Below are 23,766 nucleotides of genomic sequence, written 5' to 3' on the forward strand. Positions count from 1 at the left end.
TTTGTGCGTAACGGATTCCATAGAGAAAGGTGTACGCGCTGTCATTCGTAGGATTCTGTAACTCCCATTCTTAATAACTGGAAACCTGTACAGGACATCTCATGATCAGAGTTATAACATGTCAATTTATAAAATGTCACTTTTTTTTCCTTAAACAAAAAAATTAATTAGGTTACAAATATTAAAATGTAAATATAACCTATATAAATGTCATCAGATTAACCCTACTTAAGGCCTCATTCAGACAGTCCTACTAAACTGAACTTGCAGCCCCAGAGGATGCTATGGAGTTTTGCCTAGTAAAGCCATGGCTGGCCTGAAATATGTAGTTAAATGTGGGCACAGTAAACCAGTTCGAGCGAGGCCTTAAAGGGGTTGCTTCATTCCTTGTATACCAAGGACCCGACCTAGTGATAGGCCATCAGATTGGTGGAAGTATGGCAACCGGCACCACAAGTAATCCTCCGTTTTTGGTCTCAGATGATAGAAATTGTGGAGCTGAGCACAGCTCCATCTACTGTGTAGCAGCTACAGACGGGTACTGTACATCCAACAATTTTCAAATGAATATTACTGGATCCCAGTACCTGGCAGCTGCTGCTACAGTGGACGGAATTGGTTTCTTCAGCTCCGCAATTGTTAACTTCTGGCTGCCGCCAGCTGCTGTCAGTGGGGGCGTTGGACCCCTACCGATCTGATATTGACGCCCTATCCTCCTCAGGGGCAAGCCTTTAAATTGGGTTACAAGATTTCACAATACAAATGGCATACATTATTAAATATCAAATTATTTATAGACTCGAAGATACACTTCTCTCTCCTCCTGCCCCACACTGATCAGTCCGATTAGAATAGGGCAGGAGAGAAAGCTGCCTGAACCTGCACATCAATAAAATGGAACAGATGCTGCAGGTCCAGAGTAGATGAAGGTCACTTTAAAATGTAACTGTGTATACAGTGTGTAGGCCACAGCAAAACATTATATATTACACACACACACACGAGAAGCAGAGTGTGCATGTAATCTGCATTCAGCAATGTTATATGTGCGCTGCAGGGAGTGTATATAATGTGCAAACACTGACAATAGATCTATTACCACATTATTCTACCCTGTTACATGAAAATTAGTAATACTAACTAGTGATGAGCAAGTGTACTCGTTGCTCGAGTTTTCCGGAGCACGCTCGGGTGGTCTCTGAGTATTTGTGACTGCTCGGAGATTTAGTTTTTGTTGTTGCAGCTGCATGATTTACAGCTACTAGCCAGCCCGAGTACATGTGGGGGTTGCCTAGTTGTTAGGGAATCCCCACATGTATTCAAGCTGTCTAGTAGCCACAAATCATGCAGCTGCGGCGAGGAAAACTAAATCTCCAAGCAGTCACAAATACTCGGAGACCACCCGAGCGTGCTCAAGAAAACCCGAGCAATGAGTATACTCGCTCATCACTAATCCTAACCTTTCTACTACTTTACATCACCAGGGAAGATTTAATTATTAGGTAATATGTGTTTCCTATTTTATGCCATCTAAAGATGGGGTGTGTGTTTCAGTAAGATACTTCCCATAGATCAAATATGGTAGATCTCTTAGATCTGATGGGGCTGGTGTACTTTGAGGATTCTGTATTTTCATTTTTCAAGACCGGCTAGAGCTGAACTCCTAAAATTACCATTTTAATATTAAACCAGGAAAACTTTCAAAAAGATTACACAGCCATTTTTACATTGATTTTTAAAGGACACTAGTATCATCAAGTCTCAGATTTATGTAAAGTATGCACTTTATATTGTAAAATCTCGAGACAGGTCTATTTCATACAGAGGATCTAGAACTAGTGCAATGGTCAAAATAGAAACTATGAAATATATGGAAAATAGGAGGCATCGATGTATAGAATATATGACTTTACTTCAAACCATTTCCACGTGGAAGCCCTCTAAATAAATGATTTCACATCTTTTCGAAAGAACAACAAACTTGGCAAAATTCCTATTGCCCACTATAGCTGATTTTTACATATAATCTAATCTCCATATAGATATACATCTTTTGTATTTACATGTAAAAATAAAACTGGCACTCTAATACAATATAGAGGAATCTTCTAGTGGGCAGCTACACCCAAGCCCCCCAGAAGCAGTGTAATACATTAATTTATTGGCCTCTATAAATCAAATATATTATCCACATCTTTATCTTCTCCGTATACCTCTATTTAAAATATATTTTAATCAGATTGGATGGGATATAGATCTTTGGTGCATTACAAATTAACCAAGCGAGCCAGGTCACACTACCACCGTCTCATGGCAGCCCACCACACAGCATTGCCACACCTGTGATACCACTTACAGAACATTTCCCATTCCTGGGGAGCCATCAGCTCTTCAGCGAGGTCCTCATGTTGGGGGCCAATGGCGCATGTTGATTGTCAACACTACGTAACATTAATATTGTGGCTGCACCATGTGGATTGATGTTCTGGAAGTCTGACTCCGATGTGAGACCGAATGCTACTCGACTCCCTTGTACTAAAAATTATCGCACAAAATAGAGAAATTACACTCAGAATACGCCAGGCTCACATTATCAGAGGTCACTCTTGGATAAGACACAATATGTGAATGCGCTTGTGACTGCATAATCGCATTGTTTTACAGTGGTAACACAAGCTTACGCCTTGACTTTGTATGTCAGAACTGAAACAGTAAGGCTGCCTTCACGCTTCGACATTCATGGTCCAAGTAAAGATGATCAGATCTGGACCGCCTGTGGATCTCCAAACCCAAACTCAACAGCCGCTTCGGTTTATGAGGCTGTCGAGATTTTCAGGAGGCACGCGGCTGGTCCCGACATTGCAGTCCCTAATTAGAGCTTGAATGTCAAAAGTGTGAAACCACTGATGCCACATGAACAGGCAACTGTTGGATACCTAGCAAGTTCAACACAGGGATCAGACACCATGTGCATGGTATTTGCTGGGCATCAGACCCAAGAGGCATGCAGAAGCTTATCTACATGCTGGATATCAGAGTATGCAAAAGAAAGATTCCGCACAACCTCTTTATTCACACAATATATGAAAGGCAACGTAATGGAAGAAAAAAAAACAAACAAACAAAAAAAAAAAACAACAACAAACACACACATACATATCTATATAAAGCTGCGGCACTTCAGGGAAAAACCTAGGTTAAATAGCCGCCGAAGACCGAGCAACAAGGGAGACCAGTCCAGTCTGGTGGCTTGCACCCGCTGTCATTCCAGGGGACTGGAGAAGCCGCCAGAGACCAGCTTGTCTGACTAGTCTCCTGTGTGGTCCTGTCCCTAGCAGCTTTCAACCTACTGGTATATTCTTCTCTCTTCAGGAGCATTTCAGAGTTACACAAATATGGTTCAAATCAAACAGGCAGTACCTGATACATGCAATTCACGGGCAGCATGCCCAAACAAAAAAAAAAGTACATTTCACACGGGGCATACTTTCTCTTTCAAATTAATGTATATATTTATTATTATTATACACACCATAGAAATTCTGAATTTCAACATTAAAGATATCCTCATTCCAGATTGCCGGATTAGGCTAGGATTATACAGGTACTGAGAGTGTGGTTGATTAATACACAGCACTCGTCTGTATAAAATAGAAAATAGTGCAAATATAAATGCAAAGCTGGTTTTTAAAACAACCATAATATGGCTGCTTTTTAGGGTCCATATAACAGCTGCAATATTTGGATCCCCAATCGCCATTTAACCAAATGTGGACCACTATAAGGATTTACGGCTCTTAAGTTTACTCCCCTCTCCTGAATCTCAGCACGTTTAAGGTCATGTGAATTTGGCTTATGTAGAATAATCCACAATTTATACAATCACTTGCAGTTTTGAATGCCAAGAAAACCTATGGGGTTAAATTCATGTAGGAATATAACTATTATTCAAATATTTTTTTTTCTAATACATTTTTCAGGCTCACTATAAAAGCCTGTATGGGGAGGGGGAGCGAGTGTCGTCCACACCAAAAAAGGAGCAGATCAGCAGCGTCTTAATGCACAGTGACCATGAATTTTCAGAAAATTATATCCATTTTTCTTGGACTGTTAAATGCGGATTTTTGCACACACAAACAATAAAAAAAATAAAATAACATGCAGCAGTTATGCAATGTGGGAACATGTCCTAAATGTCCAAGGCCGCATGCTCGAGGCAGGGCTTTAGCAATACAGATACATGCATTTTGCATTAAATTTTACAGTCAGCACTTGCGCATATTGTGTCTTACAGAGCGTCCCTATACAATGAATTTACAAATTATCACATTTTTATTTCATCGTGAAACATGCGTTCACTTAACCATACATAGAATTCATGGCATGGTTAAGCAGGAATCATGGAGTAAGATATGCCCAGTTTACTTTTGCTCTCCCTTCCAGTAACATAAAATGAAAAAAAAAAAAAAAAAAATTATAGCAGTACCAATCCAAATGTGCAACTGTTCTCTCCCTAGGAAGAGGGTTGTGGATTTGGTAAGAATCTGTTGCTTCCACCTTTAATCTTTAGGAAGCCGTCCAGTGGTAAAAATGATGCAAGAACAAAAGTATGTGGTAGTAATAAGGACGAATCTGATAAAGGTCGTGGTGTTGTGTTCATTTCTTTCGCTCCTGAGTGCAGCGTGGACAAAACCTAAGAGAGAAAAAAAAATACTGTGAAAAGGATAATAAAAGAGAGTATTCACATGTGGTCAGTTAGCTGGCCTGTCCTATTCATCTGAATAAGATTTGCAGAAATTCATTTACAAGCGAAAGAAACAACTGCATCCACACAAAATGGGTTTTTAATGGCAGAAACTAATCGTACCCAATATACTCATTGCTGGAAAGGACTAGGAGACAATGACGGTAGGTAGAAAGCAGCTGCAACACTCACTTTTTCTATCTTGCTATATGTCAGATAGAATTGTAAAAGTGCGTGATCCCCACAAAAAACCCCATAGGCATCACAGACATATGACCCCACACCCACGATGTACTAAATAGTACCGCCAATAATGAAGGTTATGATGCAGCTTATATATTTACCAATACCTACTAGTATATGATTATTAAACAACTGGTAACAAATATAAAAATGCAGAACTTACCACTTTCCTTTTGGTTTAGTAGTGAGATCTACACAGGCAAAATGGAACCATTCAATGGGACACTAAAGACAGAAATAATTCTGTGAGACTATGATCTATGCCTAAATTATATAAATATATTTATTTTTACCTGTTAGACATTAGACTGACACTAGTGTGCATTTTGGTATAAAATTGGCTATAAAATTTCAATATGACTTATTGTCCATTAGAAGTGATATGATATACACAATCCTTACATCTGGGTTATCGCAGCCAATCATTTCTCCATAGGACACCTGGTGACACAGGCAGTATGTAGGCTCATTGGGGTCCACGGGCATATCAAGGACATCGGAAGGATGCACAGATAGAACCGCATCTGAAAAGACTGGCCTGTAGGAAAAAGCATAACCCAATCACAATGGCCAAAATCAGAGTGATTCAAAACCTAATGAGAAGACGCAACTCTACGTTTAGGTAATCGAACATTAGGTCACAGAAAGTCAGAACTATGGCTGATCTCTGACTTCCTGATGATGTTCGATTTGTCTGAAGGCGGGGACTGTGTCGCCGGCGATAACTGGGCACTGGGCCCACGTGATTTAAAGGGAACCTGTCACCCCGTTTTTTTCAGATTGAGATAAAAATACTGTTCAATAGGGCCTGCGCTGTGCGTTACAATAGTGTATGTAGTGTACCCTGATTCCCCACCTATGCTGCGAAATACATTACCAAAGTCGCCGTTTTCGCCTGTCAATCAGGCTGGTCAGGTCAGGTGGGCGTGGTGACATCGCTGTTTCTTCCCCAGCTTTCCGTTGGTGGCGTAGTGGTGTGCGCATGTCCAAGTGCCGAATCCACTGCGCGCAGGTGAAGAAAAAGCGCGCGATCTGCGGTATTACCCTTGTCATCGGTGGGGGTGGCCATCTTCCTGAGGCCGCGCGTGCGCAGATGGAGATCGCGGTGGCCATTTTCCTGAAGCCGAGATGCAAACTCGGCTTTGGGAAAATGGCCGCCGCTATCTCCATCTGCGCACGCGCGGCATCCCGCGGCCATTTTCCTGAAGCCCCGTGCAGCAGAGCACTCCATCTGCGCACGCGCGGCCTCAGGAAGATGGCCACCCCCACCGATGACAGGGGTAATAGCGCAGATCGCGCGCTGTTTCTTCACCTGCGCACAGTGGATTCGGCACTTGGACATGCGCACACCATTACGCCACCAACGGAAAGCTGGGGAAGAAACAGCGATGTCACCACACCCACCTGACCTGACCAGCCTGATTGACAGGTGAAAACGGCGACTTTGGTAATGTATTTCGCAGCATAGGTGGGGAATCAGGGTACACTACGTACACTATTGTAACGCACAGCGCAGGCCCTATTTAACAGTATTTTTATCTCAATCTGAAAAAACGGGGTGACAGGTTCCCTTTAACAACCACACGTGACCCTAAGGCTATGTGCACACGTCCGGAATTGCCACGGAAATTTCCTTGGCAATTCCGGAACTCCCGCTAAACACTAGCGTTTTACAAGCAATCTGTAGCATCGCTTGGAAAACTTATTGACAGGTTGGTCACACTTAAACATAGTGTATGCAGCATCAATAGTAAAAAGATCTAATGTTAAAAATAATTTAAAAAAATAAAAAAAATCGTGATATTCTCCCCTTCCGGCGTCCCCTGCAGCGTTCCAGATGATCCCGTTCCCAGTAATGCATTGCGAGAATGACCTGTGATGATGTAGCGGTCTCGCGAGAGCATCGAAAGGAGCGGGAAGACTGCAGAAGACGCCGGAAGGTGAGAATATCACGATTTTTAATTTTCTTTCTTTATTTTTTTTTTTTTTAACAATTATATGGTTCCCAGGGCCTGGAGAAGAGTCTCCTCTCCTCCACCCTGGGTACCAACCGCACATGATCCACTTACTTCCTGCATGGTCGGCATAGCCACAAGCGGAAAGTAAGAGGATCAATGCATTCCTATGTGTGCGGAATCCCGGCGATTCTGCACAAAGAATGAATTTTTTTTTTTCCCGAAATGCGATTCTGCTGCGGAAAAAAAACCGCAACATGTGCAAAAAAAATGTGGATTGCATTCTAAAAATAGGATGCTTAATGTATGCGTTTTTTTCATGGTTTTAAAAATCCTGAACATGTGCACACAGCCTTAGGGAAGCGAGTGCCAACACCGAAGAGGAGTATAAGAGTTTACAGCTTAACAGGGGGCATTCATTTCCTTTAAGGAAAATTTGTCAGATGGTTTTCGCTATGTATTCTGAGAGCAATATGATGTAGGGGCCGAGACCCTGATTCCAGCAATGTGCCACTTACTAGGCTGCATGTTGCAGTTGCAATAAAAATCACTGTTTTATCAGCAGGATATTACCATTAGAGGACTATGTGTCTCGTGGCTCCATGGCAACTGCAATCTAAATTCCCTATCAGTATGTCTTGGGAATGTGGGAGGAAACCGAAGAACCTGGAGGAAACCCACGCAAATACGGGGAGAACATACAAACTCCTTGCAGATGTTGTCCAAGGTGGGATTAGAACCCAGGACTCCAGCGCTGCAAGGCTGCAGTGCTATCCACTGAGCCACTGTGCTGCACCCATCTCGGACTAGCAGCTTTCTGTCTATGCAGTGTACAAACCAGGGCTGGGTATAGTGGGCTCAGCATTTGAGAACTGCTAGATTTGCAGCAGATAAGCGATTGTATTAAAATGAAAGCAAGCAGACTAGTAAGTGAGACATACCTGGAATCAGGGTCTCATCCCCTACATCATGCTGCTCTCAGATTACATAGCAGAAACCTTCTGACAGTTTCCCTTTAAAAGATTAATTTGACTTACCCTCCTTTTAATTTCTTTTTCTTTACTGTATCTTCTTCAGATACCCGGCGGCCTCGGGATCCGCGCTTATCCTTCTGACCACGATTCTCTGTTCAAAACATAGTAAAATAGGCCCCCAAAAAATCTTAAATCTAGACACCTACGGTATTTATGCACAAAATCTGGCAGTGCCAACTGTTGGAAATGAGAGTCTCACTTTTCACACCACGTCCAGACGAGCTGTCAAACTCTGCGCCTTCTAGTTTTTCCTTGAGGTCAGCTTCAAATCGTGCCAAATCGGCATCCAGACGCCTGATGTGCTTATCCACCTTTAATTACACCAAAGACACAAATTGCCTAATTTTGTCACTATTGAAAACATACACGCACTCAGCTAAAGAACAAACGGATGAACAAGTGTGGGGGTACACCCATTTCTAAGAGACATCTGGGCAGTGATTCTACCCACGCAAGCGGGCACACACACACACGCACGCACGCACACGCACGCTTGTAAGGCAAAGGCTGAATCTCCATAGTCTTGTAGAAGCTATTGTGTCATCTGGAAATAGAAATATCCATATACAGGCACCAGTATTCGTAAATTTAATAGGAACCCACCAATAGATGGAGTGGCTCGGGCATCGTCAATGTTACACAACCACTCCTCGTCATCTCTTACAAAAACCGCCATATAAAGGTGGCCTTGGAGTATAATGTGCTGCTGCCACCCGTGCTCCCAGGATCTAATACATGGATTCTTACCATTTCATAGGTCTGCATGGCCAGCTGCACTTTGTCATCACTGTACTCTTTGCACTTGCTGTAAGCATTCTGGATACGCTGTAGATGCTGCACCCTCTGTTCAGGAGTGAGGTCCCGCACCTTGGAGATATACTCACTGGCCAATGTATCGATCTCTTTCTTTTTATCTGTAAATAAGTATTACAATTTTAACATAAATACAACTTTAATTCATGAGTGATGTGTAAGCTTCAAGGAAAAATCATTTACCCTACAACAGAACGGACCAGAGGCTTAAATTGCTCTAAAGTTTAATTACAATCTGGTTTCCGGTGGGGATGCCGGACTAAAGATTTTAAGGCAAGGTATCCATCAATATCATAACGACAACACCTTTAAATTAAATATAAAGAACATACCCTCTGTCCTCTGATCTAGATCACTCATAAGTTGGAAATTTCTTTGGAGTTCACATGGTAAATTTTCTATACCTTAAAAAAAAAAAAAAAAAAAATTAATAAAAAAAAAAAAAGTTTGATTTCTATGAAAAATGTTACTTACGAATGGATATAACCCGCAGCACAGTGGATGACGTCCTGTACCAATTTCTAAGCAATTACAGTCGTTAAGCTACAGAATAACAGGGTGCAGTCGCTTCTAGTAAACTCCGGCGTTAGTGCTTATATCACACATCATTACCCTTCAGTTTTAGATTTTTTTTGTCTAAGTATAGAATTTTAAATGTGAAAACACATAAATGTACCTTACAGTAGTAAGAGCACCCACACCTCCAACCTCCCACCACAGGGTGGTGGAGCAGCGTCAGAGGCACCTGCTGCTACTAAAAGGGGTGTACATTCAGTACTGCACTAAGAATTAGGGAACTAAGAAGCAAATTCTGTGCATATCAGAAATGGTTCTTTAGAAATATCGCACCGTTTTCTTGATGCTTCGCATAACAAATATAATATAGAGTTTTTGTTTTATTAAATATATCCAAGTAGTCTGAAGTATTAACCACTAAATGAGGGACAGTCTATGATAATGAATTAGTCTCATGTATGGTTATATTATCCCTATAGAACTACTAGGTGACTGGTTTAAATATGTTGTAATATTTATGTTGACCACTAGAGGTCGCATCATGCCACCCTATCTATATCTATATACATAATTGTCTAAGGGGTACTTCAGTCTGTCCTTCTGTCACGGATATTCATTGGTCGTGGCCTCTGTCTATCATGGAAATCCAAGTCGCTGATTGGTCGCCGCAAAACAGCCACGACCAATCAGCGACGGGCACAGTCCGGAAGAAAACGGCCGCTCCATACTCCCCGCAGTCAGTGTCCCCGGCGCTCCACTGCTTACTCACCGCACCGTCCCCGGCGCCCGCTCCATACTCCCCTCCGGTCACCGCTAACACAGGGTTAATGCCGGCGGTAACGCATTCCGTTACCGCCGCTATTAACCCTGTGTGTCCCCAACCTTTTACTCTTGATGCTGCCTATGCGGCATCAATAGTAAAAGAAAGTAATGTTAAAAAATAATAAAAAAACAAAAAACCTGCTATACTCACCCTCCGTTGTCCGCTGAACCGCTCGCGCCCGCCACCATCTTCCTTTCCCAGCGATGCTTTGCGAAATTACCCATAAGACCTAGTGGTCTCGCGAGACTGCTAAGTCATATGGGTAATTTCGCAAAGCATCCTGGGTATGCAAGATGGTGGCAGCCGCGCACCCATCTGCACAGCGCCGTTGGATCCCAGAAAGCGGAGAGACGGGACGCCGAGGAGCAGCGACAAGAATGGTGAGTATGTTCAACTACAAGGGGCCCTCGGATCGTTAGGTGAGTATGTTTATTTTTTATTTTTTAACCTGTGACATACGTGGCTCGGTAATATAGTGCGTCACTGGGCAATATCCTACGTGGCTCTGTGCTGTATACTACGTGACTGGGCGATATACTATGTGGCTGGGCAATATACTACGTGGCTCTGTGCAATATACTACGTGGCTGGGCAATATACTACGTGGACATGCATATTCTAGAATACCCGATGCGTTAGAATCAGGCCACCATGTAGTGTATATATATATATATATATACGTCTAAGGGTCACTTCCATCTTTCTGTCAGTCACAGATATTCATTGGTCGCGGCCTCTGTCTGTCATGGAATCCAAGTCACTGATTGGTCTCGCCAGCTGCCTGTCATGGCTGCCGCAACCAATCAGCGACGGCCACAGTCCGATTAGTCCCTCCCTACTCCCCTGTAGACAGTGCCCGGCGCCCACTCCATACTCCCCGCAGTCACCGCTCACACAGGGTTAATGCCAGCGGTAACGGACCACGTTATGCCGCGGGTAACTCACTCCGTTACCGCCGCTATTAACCTTGTGTGACCAAGTTTCTATTATTGATGCTGCCTATGCAGCGTCAATAGTAAAAACATCTAATGCTAAAAATTATTTTAAAAAAATTAAAAATACATTATATACTCACCTTTCGCGATGCTCCGGTGACAGCTCCATGCAGGGTGGATTTGATTTAAATCTAACTGATTTAAATCACGATTTAAATCACTAGTCAGTAAGGCTTGATTTAAATCAGTGATTTAAATCAAAGTTTCTACCTAAACTAGTTCTTGCTACTAGTTCATGCAAGTAGATGAAGATTTTTAGAATCACTTTTTATATTACTTTTTGCTCCCCAGTTTAATGGGTTAATCATTCATATTTGGACACCACTGTTCTGTTGTACTTAGGAAGGAGAAAAATAATCCTGACCTTAATAACAATTTAAATAGATTTATTCAACTGAAACAATAACAACATTACAGCATAAGTTATTTGCTTAAACAAACATCCATGTTTGTTAACTAATTTGGCTAAACAAAAAATATATATATTATAAGAAACTTAGACTGTCAGCCCAGCCGACACATGAAAAACTTAAATACTACTCTCCCTGCTGTCCTCTGTAGCTCACTTGTCGTCATCTTCTTCTTTGTTCCTATTCATAATCTGGAAAAGAAAAACAAGCTTTCCTGCTTTATTGGGTCCCAACCGATTTCTCAATTTAGAATGAATGAGTCCAAAGGAAGAGAATATTCTTTCAACGCCTGCAGAAGAAGCTACTGCTGTTAAAAGTGAAATCATTACTTGAACAGTCTCTAAATCCAAGCGCTTAAGTGACTTCCACCAGTTTACTGGTGTGACCTTCCTTAAAATATCTTCAGCAAACATATATTTCTTGAATGGTTCCCCCTTAGCTCTGAAGTTTATTATAGTTGGCATTAAAGATGGATGATTGCTGGATACCCATGTCATAGCTAACTCCTCTTCCTCAGCACTTAGGTTTTGACCCTGATATTGGATACTGACAATATTTGCCAAAAAATGAGCTGGAGTCAGTGCTTGTCCCATTCGTTTGTTTACTGCTTGTAATTTAATTCTGTCCATGTGTAGTTCTGTTTTTAAATGTTCACTCAGTTCCTTCCAAATTTCAACAGCATCCGCAATAAAACAGCTATTTTTCTGTATTTTGTTTAAAGCTTGAGAGATGGGTTTCAGGAAGCTCAGCATATGTTCAACATTTCTCTTAAGCCCAATGTTGAGGATTTTGGCCGTGACAGTGCCATCTATTTTATCTCGATTTTCTTCACAAAGTGTCATCAGAATAGGCCAGTTTTTGATATACTGCTCAAAACAGTCCACCACAGAGTTCCAGCTAACATCTTGTGGGAGCGTTAGCTTGGTTCCACCCATCCTTTTCAGAGCTGCTGCAGCAAAATGATTATTACGGAAGTATTTAGCAATTTCAACAACATTAGCCTTTATTTCTGGAACACTTAAGTCTTTGGCTAAGAGGTGCAGCAAATGAGCACTGCAACCATATGTTATTAGCAGCTTTGTATTCCCTCCCTGCTCTTCTAAATCTCTTCTCATCTTGGATACGTTTGCAGCATTGTCAGTGACCAAACTGCGTACTAGACATTTGAATTTTTGTTCACATGTCGTTATAGCTTTTACTGCCACTTCTTGTAAGTATTCTGCTGTGTGTGCATTTCCTGACGTATCAGTTGTTTGTGCAAGGAAGACTTTACCTTCTTCTGTTGTTATACAAGCACATACAATAGGATCATTGTGGACATTACTCCACCCATCAATACTTAGGTTAACAATTTTACTCTCCAGAGCTGTTGCACATTGCTCCATTTCTCTGTCATACACTTGATCCAGCAGTTTCCCTGCAACATCAGCTCTGCTGGGTGGACTGTATCCTGGTCTCAGTGACTGAACCATATTAATGAAATGTGGGTTCTCAGTCAGACGGAAAGAAGAGTTCGTTGCATAAATAAACTGGGCAATTTTTTCATCAATCAACTCTTTTTCTAATCTGCTAGTTCTTATCACAAACCTATCTATGGTGGTTCCAGGAGGTAAAGGTTTTTTCTTCCTTTTGAGTGATGGTGATATGTGGCTGCGGGTGTCTGATGATGATGCTGCTGCTAATGAAGCACTATCCTGGATGGATAACTCTGAAAATGTAGAACAGGATGATGGTGATCTTGGAGGTGGATAGTTTCCAGAATCCATGAATTCCCCTAAACAAAAAAAGTCAATGCTGTTATTTTATTGTTTATACAATTTCTGCTTATTGTACACAACACATCACTTGCCCCTGCCCCAAAAGGAATATTTGTTTTTCTTCATAACTGTACCAAATGACAGTAACATGCAGTAATAATAAGAAATATAATTTTTCTCACACATGACAGTTCAGTCTTTAGAAATAGGATTCAATAAAAATGTTTACCAACCTGAAGATCCTGCCTGTTCAGAAGTGTTTCTTTGGTCATCTTCATCACCGCACTTCTCATGATGTTGCCTCATTCGCGCCACCAGGCCTTGCATCTTTGTTGCATCGTTTGCATTTTGCACGCATGCCTGCCTTACCGATAGGCGAAGGAGCTTCATTAAAATATTCCCAAACTGGGTCTCTTTTACGGCCTGCTGCCATTATAAGGAAAGAATGTAACAAACCTCAGATCGTACACACAAACAGATCCAGACTTGTCTGTCTGTGGCTATGCTGCAGTATTGTGCTCAAAGTTTCACTTTCATTTTCTTGTCTGCTTGCCCTTCCTCCTCCTCACACTTAGATTCACATTCTTCTTGTGTTGTGCAGATCTATTCCACTCCAAACAATCAGAAAAATATTGTCTAACTTCTTGGACTTGGCACTGAAGGGGTTGATTCTGTATTCATAGGTTTGTAGAACAATAGGATTAAGGTCTTTTTCTCAACTCTGTTCATGTTGTAACATTTTTGACGTGAAGAAGAGGCTGGGACCTCTGCGGAGTCAAATTCAGTTTTGAGAACTGCGTAAGTAAAGCGAGCATCTGTGATAATATAGGAGAGAAACTGCCCACTAATCCTACAGAAACCTCTGGAAGAGCATGGCATTGTGAATGTTACACATATACAGCCTTTATTCTACTGAGTTAAACAACTCAGCTTTATCTCATGATGGAAGAACCTTTGGATGGTAAAATATTTTCCTCAAAAAGCAGTTTATTGAAAAAAATCCGATTTAAATAAAAAAAATCCGATTTTTTTTAAAAAAAAAACATTGATTTTTATCCACCCTGGCTCCATGCAACCGGCAGGTTCCGGTGCCAAGGATGGTATGGGAGAAGGACCTGCCATGACGTCACGGTCACGTGACCGAACTACAATGGGCCCTCGGAAGGTGAGTATATGTTTATTTTTTAACCTGTGACATACGTGGCTGAGCAATATACTACGTGGGCTGGGCAATGTACTACGTGGACATGCATATTCTAGAATACCCGATGCGTTAGAATCGGGCCACCATCGTGCGTGCGTGTGTATATATATATATATATATATATATATATATATATATATATATATATATATATATATATATATATATATATATATATATATATATATATATATATATATATATATATATATATCTATCTCTCTCTAAGGACTTCCGTCTCTCTGTCCTCAACTTCCGTAACGGAAATCCCGCGTCGCTGATTGGTCTCGCCAGCTGCCTGTCATGGCTGCCACGACCAATCAGCGACTGGCACAGTCCGATTAGTCCCTCCCTACTCCCCGCAGTCAGTGCCCGGCGCCCGCTCCATACTCCGTCCCCCCGCAGTCAGTGCCTGGCGCCCGCTCCATACTCCCCGCAGTCAGTGCCCGCTCCATACTCCCCTCCGGTCACCGCTAACTCAGGGTTAATGCCAGCGGTAATGGACCGCGTTATGCCGCGGGTACCGCACTCCGCTACCGTCGCTATTAACCCTGTGTGTCCCCAACTTTTTACTATTGATGCGGCCTATGCAGCATCAATAGTAAAAAAAAAATGTAATGTTAAAATAAAAAATAAAAAAACCTGCTATACTCACCCTCGGTAGTCCGCTGAGCCGCACGCGGCTGCCGCCATCTTCCGTTCCCAGAGATGCATTGCGAAATTACCCAGAAGACTTAGCGGTCTCGCGAGACCGCTAAGTCATGTGGGTAATTTCATAATGCATCCTGGGAATGGAAGATGGCGGCAGCCGCGCGCTCATCGCCTGCGCCAGAGCCTCGCTGGATTGGATCCCGGCAGGTGAGTATATAACTATTTTTTATTTTAATTTTTTATTTATTTATTTTTTTAACAGGGATATGGTGCCCACACTGCTGTATACTACGTGAGCTGTGTAATATACCGCGTGGCTGCTATATACTACCTGGCCAGTGTATTATACTGCGTGGGCTGTGCTATGTATTACGTCGCCTGTGTTATATACTGCGTGGCTGCTATATACTGCGTGGGCTGTGTTATATACTGCGTGGCCACTGTTCTATATTGCGTGGCCTGTATTAACGCATCAGGTATTCTACAATATGTATGTATGTTTGTTTGTTTGTATATAGCAGCCACATAGTATATAGCACAGGCCACGTTGTATTTGTCTGCTATATACTACATGGCTCCTATATACTACGTGGCCTGTGCTATACACTGGGTGGCTGCTATATACATATTCTAGAATACCCAATGTGTTAGAATCGGGCCACCATCTAGTCTACTATATAATTGTCTAAGGGTCACTTCCGTCTTTCTGTCTGTCACGGAAATCCCAAGTCGCTGATTGGTCGTGGCTGTTTTGCTGCGACCAGTCAGCGATGGGCACAGTCCGCCGGCAAAATGGCCGCTCCTTACTCTCCGCAGTCAGTGCCCGCTGCATACTCTCCTCTAGTCAGCGCTCACAAAGGGTTAATGGCAGCGTTAACGGACCGCGTTATGCCGCGGTGTAACACACTCCGTTAACGCTGCTCTTAACCCTGTTTGACCAACTTTTTACTATTGATGCTGCCCATGCAGCATCAATAGTAAAAAGATCTAATGTTAAAAATAATAATAATAAAGAAAAAATCTCATATACTCAAATTCCCGCGCCTTTCCTGCTGCTCGCGACGCTTCGGTGACCGGTCCATGCATTGCGGTCTCACGAGATGATGACGTAGCGGTCTCGCAAGACCGCTACATCATCTCACGAGACCACAATGCACTCTTGGGACCGGAGCGTCGCGAGAAGCATCGGTAAACGCCTCGGCTGGATCCGGGGGGGCCGACGGAGGGCGAGTATATAACTATTTTTTATTGTAATGCTTTTTTTAACAGGGATATGGAGCCTACATTGCTATATACTGCATGGGCTGTGCTATATACTTTGTGGGATGTGCTATATACTACGTGGCTGGGCAATGTACTACGTGGATGGGCAGTGTACTACGTGGATGGGCAGTGTACTACAGGGATGGGCAGTGTACTACGTGGATGGGCAGTGTACTACGTGGATGGGCAGTGTACTACGTGGATGGGCAGTGTACTACGTGGATGGGCAGTGTACTACGTGGATGGGCTATATTCTACGTGGCTGAGCAATATACTACGTTGGCTGTGCAATAAACTACGTGGCTGGGCAATATACTACGTGGCAATTTGAACCACGCTTTGCTAATTGCTCGCGGCCGGCCGAATCCTGTGTGTAAATTGCATTATTCTGAAAACTTTGTAAATAAACTACATACAGATTCTAGAATACCCGATGCATTAGACTAGATGGTGGCCCGATTCTATCTATATAATTGTCTAAGGGGTACTTCCGTCTGTTTGTAACCAACTTCCGGAACGGAAATTCTGCGTCGCTGATTGGGCGACCAATTAACGACAGGCTTATTCCAACCGCGAATTGGCCCCTCCCTACTCCCCTCCAGTCAGCACCAGTGTGTCGCCCCATCCTGGACCAACTTTTTACTATTGATGCGGTCTATGCAGCATCAATAGTAAAAAGATATGTTAAAAAAAAAAAAAAAATCATCATGCTATTCTTACTTTCCGTCGCCTCTGCAGCTTTCCCGCTCCTCGCGATGCGGCCGGCAGCTTCTGTTCCCAGAGATGCATTGCGAAATTACCCAGATGACTTAGCGGTGTCACTGGGTAATTTCGCAATGCATCTCTGGGAACGGAAGCTGTCGGCCGCATCGCGAGGAGCGGGACAGCTTCGGTGGACGACGGAAGGTGAGTGTGTAACTTTTTTATTTTAATTCTTTTTTTTCACATGGATATGGTGCCCGCACTGCTGTATACTACGTGGGCTGTGTTATATAATGTGTGGGCTGTGTTATATACTGCGTGGGCTGTGCTATATACTACGTAACTGCTAACTTCCTAAGGGAGTGGAGTCGGTCCATATTCATTACTGTAATGAGCGGTACCATGTGACCGCTCAACGCTGGAAGAAACTGTCAGCGCCCGGAGAACCAGGGACGTCCAGGGACCACGCCAGGAGCAGGTGAGTATGATTAGATAGCTGCCGCTCCCCCTCCCCTGCCGACCCCTGGGAATGTCTCAAGTATAAGCCGAGAGGGGAAATTTCAGCCTAAAAAAAAAAAAAAAATGGGCTGAAATTCTCGGCTTATACTCGAGTATATACGGTATATCTACAACGCACGGGCACCGCTATGGGAAGTAAAACGGCACCCCAGTATGCCAACCTCTTCATGGCTACACTGGAAAAATTACATTTTAACATCCTGCTCCATCAAACCCTTTGTCTATTTCCGTTATATCGATGACATCTTAATAATCTGGACTGAGTCCGAACAAGAACTTCTAAATTTCCATGAAAAATTCAACAAATTTCACCCTACCATAAACTTGACATTGAACCACTCAAAAATAAAAATCAACTTTCTAGACACCACCATAAAAGTCCAATATGGTTCGCTCCAAACATCAGTGTATCGAAAACCAATTGACCGTCCCACATACCTCAGATGGGACAGTTTCCATCCTAAACACATTAAAAAGTCCATTGTCTACAGCCCTCAGATATAACCATATCTGTTATAGTCCTAAGGACAGGGATGAACACCTAACCCAACTGAAAATGTCATTTTTAAATCAAGGTTACCATCCCGCCTCCATTGATGATCAGATCATTAGAGCCACAAGGACCCTAGAAGTCAAGTACTTCAATACGGAAAAAAAAAAAAAAGAGGAAAATCATCGTGTACCTCTGGTAGTGACCTACAACCCACAGCTTGAAATACTGAGAAAAACAGCTAAGAAACGTCACCATATCCTACACAAGGATGACCGCTTAAAAATATTATTCAAAGACCCCCTTGCCGTGTTACAGGCAACCTCCTAATTTAAGAAACATCATGATCCAAAGTTCAATGCCCTCAGATTCACCAAGAGGGACATATCCTTGCAATGGGAGGAGATGCAAAACCTGCATTCATGTAGAGACCAACGACAAGATCCAAATCCCCAACACACAGCAGGACTATAAGATCCCCGGGACATTCACATGTTCCTCTTCCAATGTGGTGTATTTAATTCTATGCAATATATGTCCTGTGGGCGGCCTCTATGTTGGAGAAACAGGACAGAGGCTGAGAGCAAGGATGAGGTCTCATCGTCATACAATTACAGACAAAAAAAATCCATTTACCTGTGGCCAAACATTTCTGTGGTCCAGGACACAACAGACAATATGAAAGTTGTCATTTTGAAAGGCAACTTCAAATCACAGAAACATCAAAGGGTTTAGGAAGATAAATTCATCACCATCTTTGATTCTATACACACAGGACTCAATTTGTCAGGAGGATTTATGGCCCACTACCAAATCTGAACAATTTCCTTCAAAAACAATGAAGGCACCACCAGCCCTTTGATCTCACATGCATATGGGGTCCATGAAACTTTCACACCACTTGTCTAACCTTACCTAATTAAAGTGAACCTGTCACCCCGAAAATCGCAGGTGAGGTAATCCCACCGGCATCAGGGGCTTATCTGCAGCATTCTGTAATGCTGTAGATAAGCCCCAGATGTAACCTGAAAAAGGAGAAAAAGACGTTAGATTATACTCACCCAGGGGCGGTCCCGCTGCTGGTCAGGTCGGATGGGCGTCTCCTATCTTCTTTCCATGACGTCCTCTTCTGATCTTCAGCCACGGCTCCGGCGCAGGCGTACTTTGCTCTGCCCTGTTGAGAGCAGACAAAGTACTGCAGTGCGCAGGCGCCGGGCCTCTGACCTTTCCGGCGCCTGCGCACTGCAGTACTATCCTCTGCCCTCAACAGGGCAGAGCAAAGTACGCCTGCGCCGGAGCCGTGGCTGAAGATCAGAAGAGGACGTCATGGAAAGAAGATGGAGGCGCCGCAGCGGACCAGAGACGCCCATCCGACCTGACCAGCAGTGGGACCGCCCCTGGGTGAGTATAATCTAACGTCTTTTTCTCCTTTTTCAGGTAACATCGGGGGCTTATCTACAGCATTACAGAATGCTGCAGATAAGCCCCTGATGCCGGTGGGATTACCTCACCCGCGATTTTCGTGGTGACAGGTTCCTTTAAGGACTCTCTCTTTAAGCTCAGTGTTTGTTTAATTTAAATGTCCATGTATCACACCTTGCCTGTGCTCATTACTGTATATAATTGAGTTTCTTCAAATATTTTGTTATACCAGCTAGATGAAGAGACGCAAGCCCTCTTTAAAGCTTGCTTTGTAACATCATTCACTATATTTTGTTAGCCTTTAAAAGCTATGACACCCACAAGATTCCTATTTTGTCTCAGACTGAGAGCACTTTATATATATTTTTACCCTATGCTTTATAGCAGGGGTGGGGAACCTCAGGCCCCAGGGCCATTTACGGCCCTCGATGACCTTTTATCAGGCCCCCCGGGCAGATTCTCAGGACCGCATTCTTGGGAGGGAGGTGTATTTTGATTGTCACCAGCTCATTAATTTCTTCTTGCTCTGTTGGCACGCACGCACACACACACACACACACACACACACACACAGTGTTCACTACTGACCACTGAAGGGCATGCAATGAAACATTACATCCTTCTTGACACCAGTGCCAGAGTCAGGATGTACTTTGTGGGCGGCGTTTGTACGGCCCCCGAAGGATGGTATAAATATCCAAATGGCCCTTGGTAGAAAAAAAATAAATAAAACACTCCTGCTTTATAGTGTCCCTGCGCACAGTGGATATTGTAGTATTGTTTCCACCGCTAAAGGCTCGTTCACATGTAACGTTTGTGCGGAATAAAAACTCCACAGCAGAATAAGTGAGATTTCTAAAATCTCAGGCACACGGTGAGTTTGTTTTTTTTTAAACCACTGTATGTCGTCATTTATTTCAGCAATTTTGCTCAGCTTTTTTTTATGTTTTAACTAAAAATGCATAAAAAACAGCAAGATGGCAAAAAGCATCATGTGAACATACCCTAAAAAGGTGACATTATGCTCCAAGGAGTCTGACACTGCAGATATTTGCATTAGGCCGGGATCACACACAGCGAGATACGGCCGAGTCTCACAGGTTAAAACCAAGCTCTGGCACCGGCACTCCAGAGCGGAGCGTGCGGCCGCATAGCAATACATGGAGCTGCACAGTCTGCTCCGGAGTGCCGATGCCAGAGCTTGGTATTAACCTGCGAGACTCGGCCGTATCTCGCTGTAGTGTGACTCCGGCCTTAGGTGGAGGCCGTAAATTAGGAAGTAATACAGGAGTGCGGCCCGGCTACCAAATGTTGCCGACATAGCTATTATTATTATTATTTATTTATATAGCACCATTAATTCCATGGTGCTGTACATGAGAAAGGGGTTACCGTACATACAGGGTTATAGATATCATTTACAGTACACAAATTTACGATGACAGACTGGTACAGAGGGGAGAGGACCCTGTCCTTGCGGACTTACATTCTTCAGGATAGTGGGGAAAAGACAGAAGGTAGGGGTGAGGAGGCGGCGGCAGCTCTGGCGGCGGTGAGGCGGCGGCTCTGGCAGCGGTGGATTGGTTATTGTAGGCTTTCCAGAAGAGATGGGTTTTCAGGTTGCGTCTAGCTATGATAACACATACAGCACGACAGCCGAATGGACGCTTTCTACTTAATTATAGTCATTTCATTGGTTTAATGTATTGAGCTGAGGTAATAATGGGGTCTTTTCATTGAGTTACCAGTATGTAAATATACGGAGCAGTTGTCACTAATCATGTGGATAAGCAATGGATTGGATAATAGTGATGTAAGGCTGTATACAGGAAATGCTGTTTACTGAAAATAACCTCTGAGGAAGAGGCCGTCAACAACTGGGCCCAGGGAGAAAAGGGGGCCCGCTGAGGAAGAGGCCGTCAACAAATGGGCCCAGGGAGAAAGGGGACCTGCTTAGGAAGAAGACGGCGACCCGCTGAGGAAGAGGACGTCAACAAATGGGCCCAGGGAGAAAGGGGACCTGCTTAGGAAGAAGACGGCGACCCGCTGAGGAAGAGGACGTCAACAAATGGGCCCAGGGAGAAAGGGGACCTGCTTAGGAAGAAGACGGCGACCCGCTGAGGAAGAGGACGTCAACAAATGGGCCAAGGGAGAAAGGGGACCTGCTTAGGAAGAAGACGGCGACCCGCTGAGGAAGAGGACGTCAACAAATGGGCCAAGGGAGAAAGGGGACCTGCTTAGGAAGAAGACGGCGACCCGCTGAGGAAGAGGACGTCAACAAATGGGCCAAGGGAGAAAGGGGACCTGCTTAGGAAGAAGACGGCGACCCGCTGAGGAAGAGGAAGTCAACAACTGGGCCCCATGGAGAAAGGGGACCTGCTTAGGAAGAGGACGTCAACAACTGGGCCCCATGGAGAGAGGGGGCCTGCTGAGGAAGAGGACGTCAACAACTGGGCCCATGGAGAGAGGGGGCCTGCTGAGGAAGAGGACGGCGACCCACTGAGGAAGAGGACGTCAACAACTGGGCCCATGGAGAGAGGGGGCCCGCTGATGCCCATTTCAGCTGGATTTGTGTCCTCTGACGCACATTAACTTGAAATGCATTGTGGTGCAGAGATCCACAATGGCTTCTACAAGCAGAGACAACACTACTCTAATACATTTTTGTGGATACTGCTTCTATGGGAGGAACTAAATGGAAGTACTGTCACTGTGCAGGGAACCAGAGCAGCATCATTGCATGGTGTAAAAGTGTGAAGGGTGCTATAAAAGTGAACAGTTATAGATATAAGCGTGTTTCTGTCTGCAGAGATCATGGCACATGACGAAAAGCAAAAATGAATTCCTTCATTTGAAAGTGTCACTGAACTGACCTGTGCTGTATACAGAGCTCCTGTGTGTAGTGTCACTGGTGGGAGTATTAGCTCTGTGGTTTATGTTAATGATCAGTATGGTGGTATTATTCGGTCGCTATGTGGTTGTAGTATGTGGTCTGGTCATGGTGTGGGGGTACTTAGCTATCAGATAAGATTAGTGTAATAGTCTTGGTGTAGTGGAACTATTCATCAACACCAGCGATGTTCACACTGATCTAGATGAGGGGACGTGCTGGAGTCAGACCATTACGGTTCATCATGGAGATGGCAGTTGGTGCTGATAAAGATTCTATGTAGATGGGGAGGAGCTCTGCCTCTAGCCCCGTCCCCCCCATATACATACAATCTTATCACTACCAAGTACCATCTCCTCTTTCAGTGATGTAATCTGTCTTCACTAAACACAGAGCTGAACCCAGAATGGAGAATTTCGAAAATGACTGCTCAGTCCTGGTGGAGGAAGAAGCAAAATCCTCTGATCAGACATATTACACAGTTGCTTATGAGCATGTGTATTATCAATGAATGAAATAAAAATTAAAATGAAGGTTGCTCCTACAGTCAGGGCACAACAGCTCCACTCACCCTGTTGTGGCCGTTCTAAGGTACTGCAGCTCAGCAGCTGGCACAGTAATGGGAGCTGAGCTGCAGTACCCAATAACGGCCACAAGGGAGCCGCCACCAGCTGATAGTGGGGTGCTGGGAGGGGAACCCTACAAATTGGATAAAGATGGCGTACACCAAGGATCACCGCACCACAGCCGGTAATACCGCACCGCAGCCGGTAAAACCGCACCGCAGCCGGTAATACCGCACCGCAGCCGGTAATACCGCACCGCAGCCAGGGGTCGTGGCCTTCCCTTATTCCCTATGATAACAGTGGCGCAGTAACGGACACTAAGCGATTTCAATAAAGTTTTACGTGTTCAGAAAAATTACGTAAGCCCTCATACGTCATCACGCACCACTGCCTGCAAGGAGTGCGCGCCCGCAAGGCGGTGACGCACTTTTAATAACCCGCTCGGTGGATTCTTATTAACCCTCAGTTTCCCTCCACCTCACGCAATAACACACCCGTGTACTCAGCCCGTTCACCTCCCCCGCACCCGTACTCACTGTCTAGGTAGTGTTCGAGGTACATCGCAGTCGCCATGTTAGCAAAGTGCGAGCGTTTCCTTCCTCAGATCTGAATCCCGCTCAGAGACTCGCTAGATTATTCATGAGCAGTGCGCTTCCGGCGACTCGGATTGGCCAACTGCCTGATTAATATTCATTAGGATAGACTGCCCGCGCTCTGTGCAAGGGGGCGGGGCTGGGATTTCTCCTTCCTTTAGAGCCCGCCCTCGTTC

At 43.9% G+C, this 23,766-nt stretch overlaps 1 protein-coding gene across 1 annotated transcript; it reads right to left on the reverse strand.

The window, feature by feature from the left end:
* Positions 1-1,891: 1,891 nt before the first annotated feature.
* On the reverse strand, positions 1,892-23,706 carry ING5 (inhibitor of growth family member 5). The gene is made up of 8 exons (XM_069727705.1): positions 23,534-23,706; positions 9,122-9,193; positions 8,724-8,890; positions 8,176-8,287; positions 7,980-8,067; positions 5,390-5,525; positions 5,151-5,212; positions 1,892-4,693 (listed from the first exon to the last, which is right to left on the reverse strand). The coding sequence occupies exons 1-8, from the start codon at positions 23,568-23,570 to the stop codon at positions 4,657-4,659; spliced, it is 711 nt and encodes a 236-aa protein (XP_069583806.1). The 5' UTR covers positions 23,571-23,706; the 3' UTR covers positions 1,892-4,656.
* Positions 23,707-23,766: the final 60 nt, after the last annotated feature.

Source organism: Ranitomeya imitator, chromosome 5 (assembly GCF_032444005.1).
Source record: "Ranitomeya imitator isolate aRanImi1 chromosome 5, aRanImi1.pri, whole genome shotgun sequence".
NCBI lineage: Eukaryota > Metazoa > Chordata > Amphibia > Anura > Dendrobatidae > Ranitomeya > Ranitomeya imitator.

What these genes read in the sequence shown, in the direction of transcription:
- ING5 (XM_069727705.1), bottom strand. Translation starts at nt 23,570, where the DNA reads ATGGCGACTGCGATGTACCTCGAACACTACCTAGACA. An exon ending in CCTCGAACACTACCTAGACA is followed by an intron (nt 9,194 to 23,533) that starts GTGAGTACGGGT and finishes TTTTTTTTTAAG; the next exon opens with GTATAGAAAATTTACCATGT. An exon ending in TCTAGATCAGAGGACAGAGG is followed by an intron (nt 8,891 to 9,121) that starts GTATGTTCTTTA and finishes ACTTATTTACAG; the next exon opens with ATAAAAAGAAAGAGATCGAT.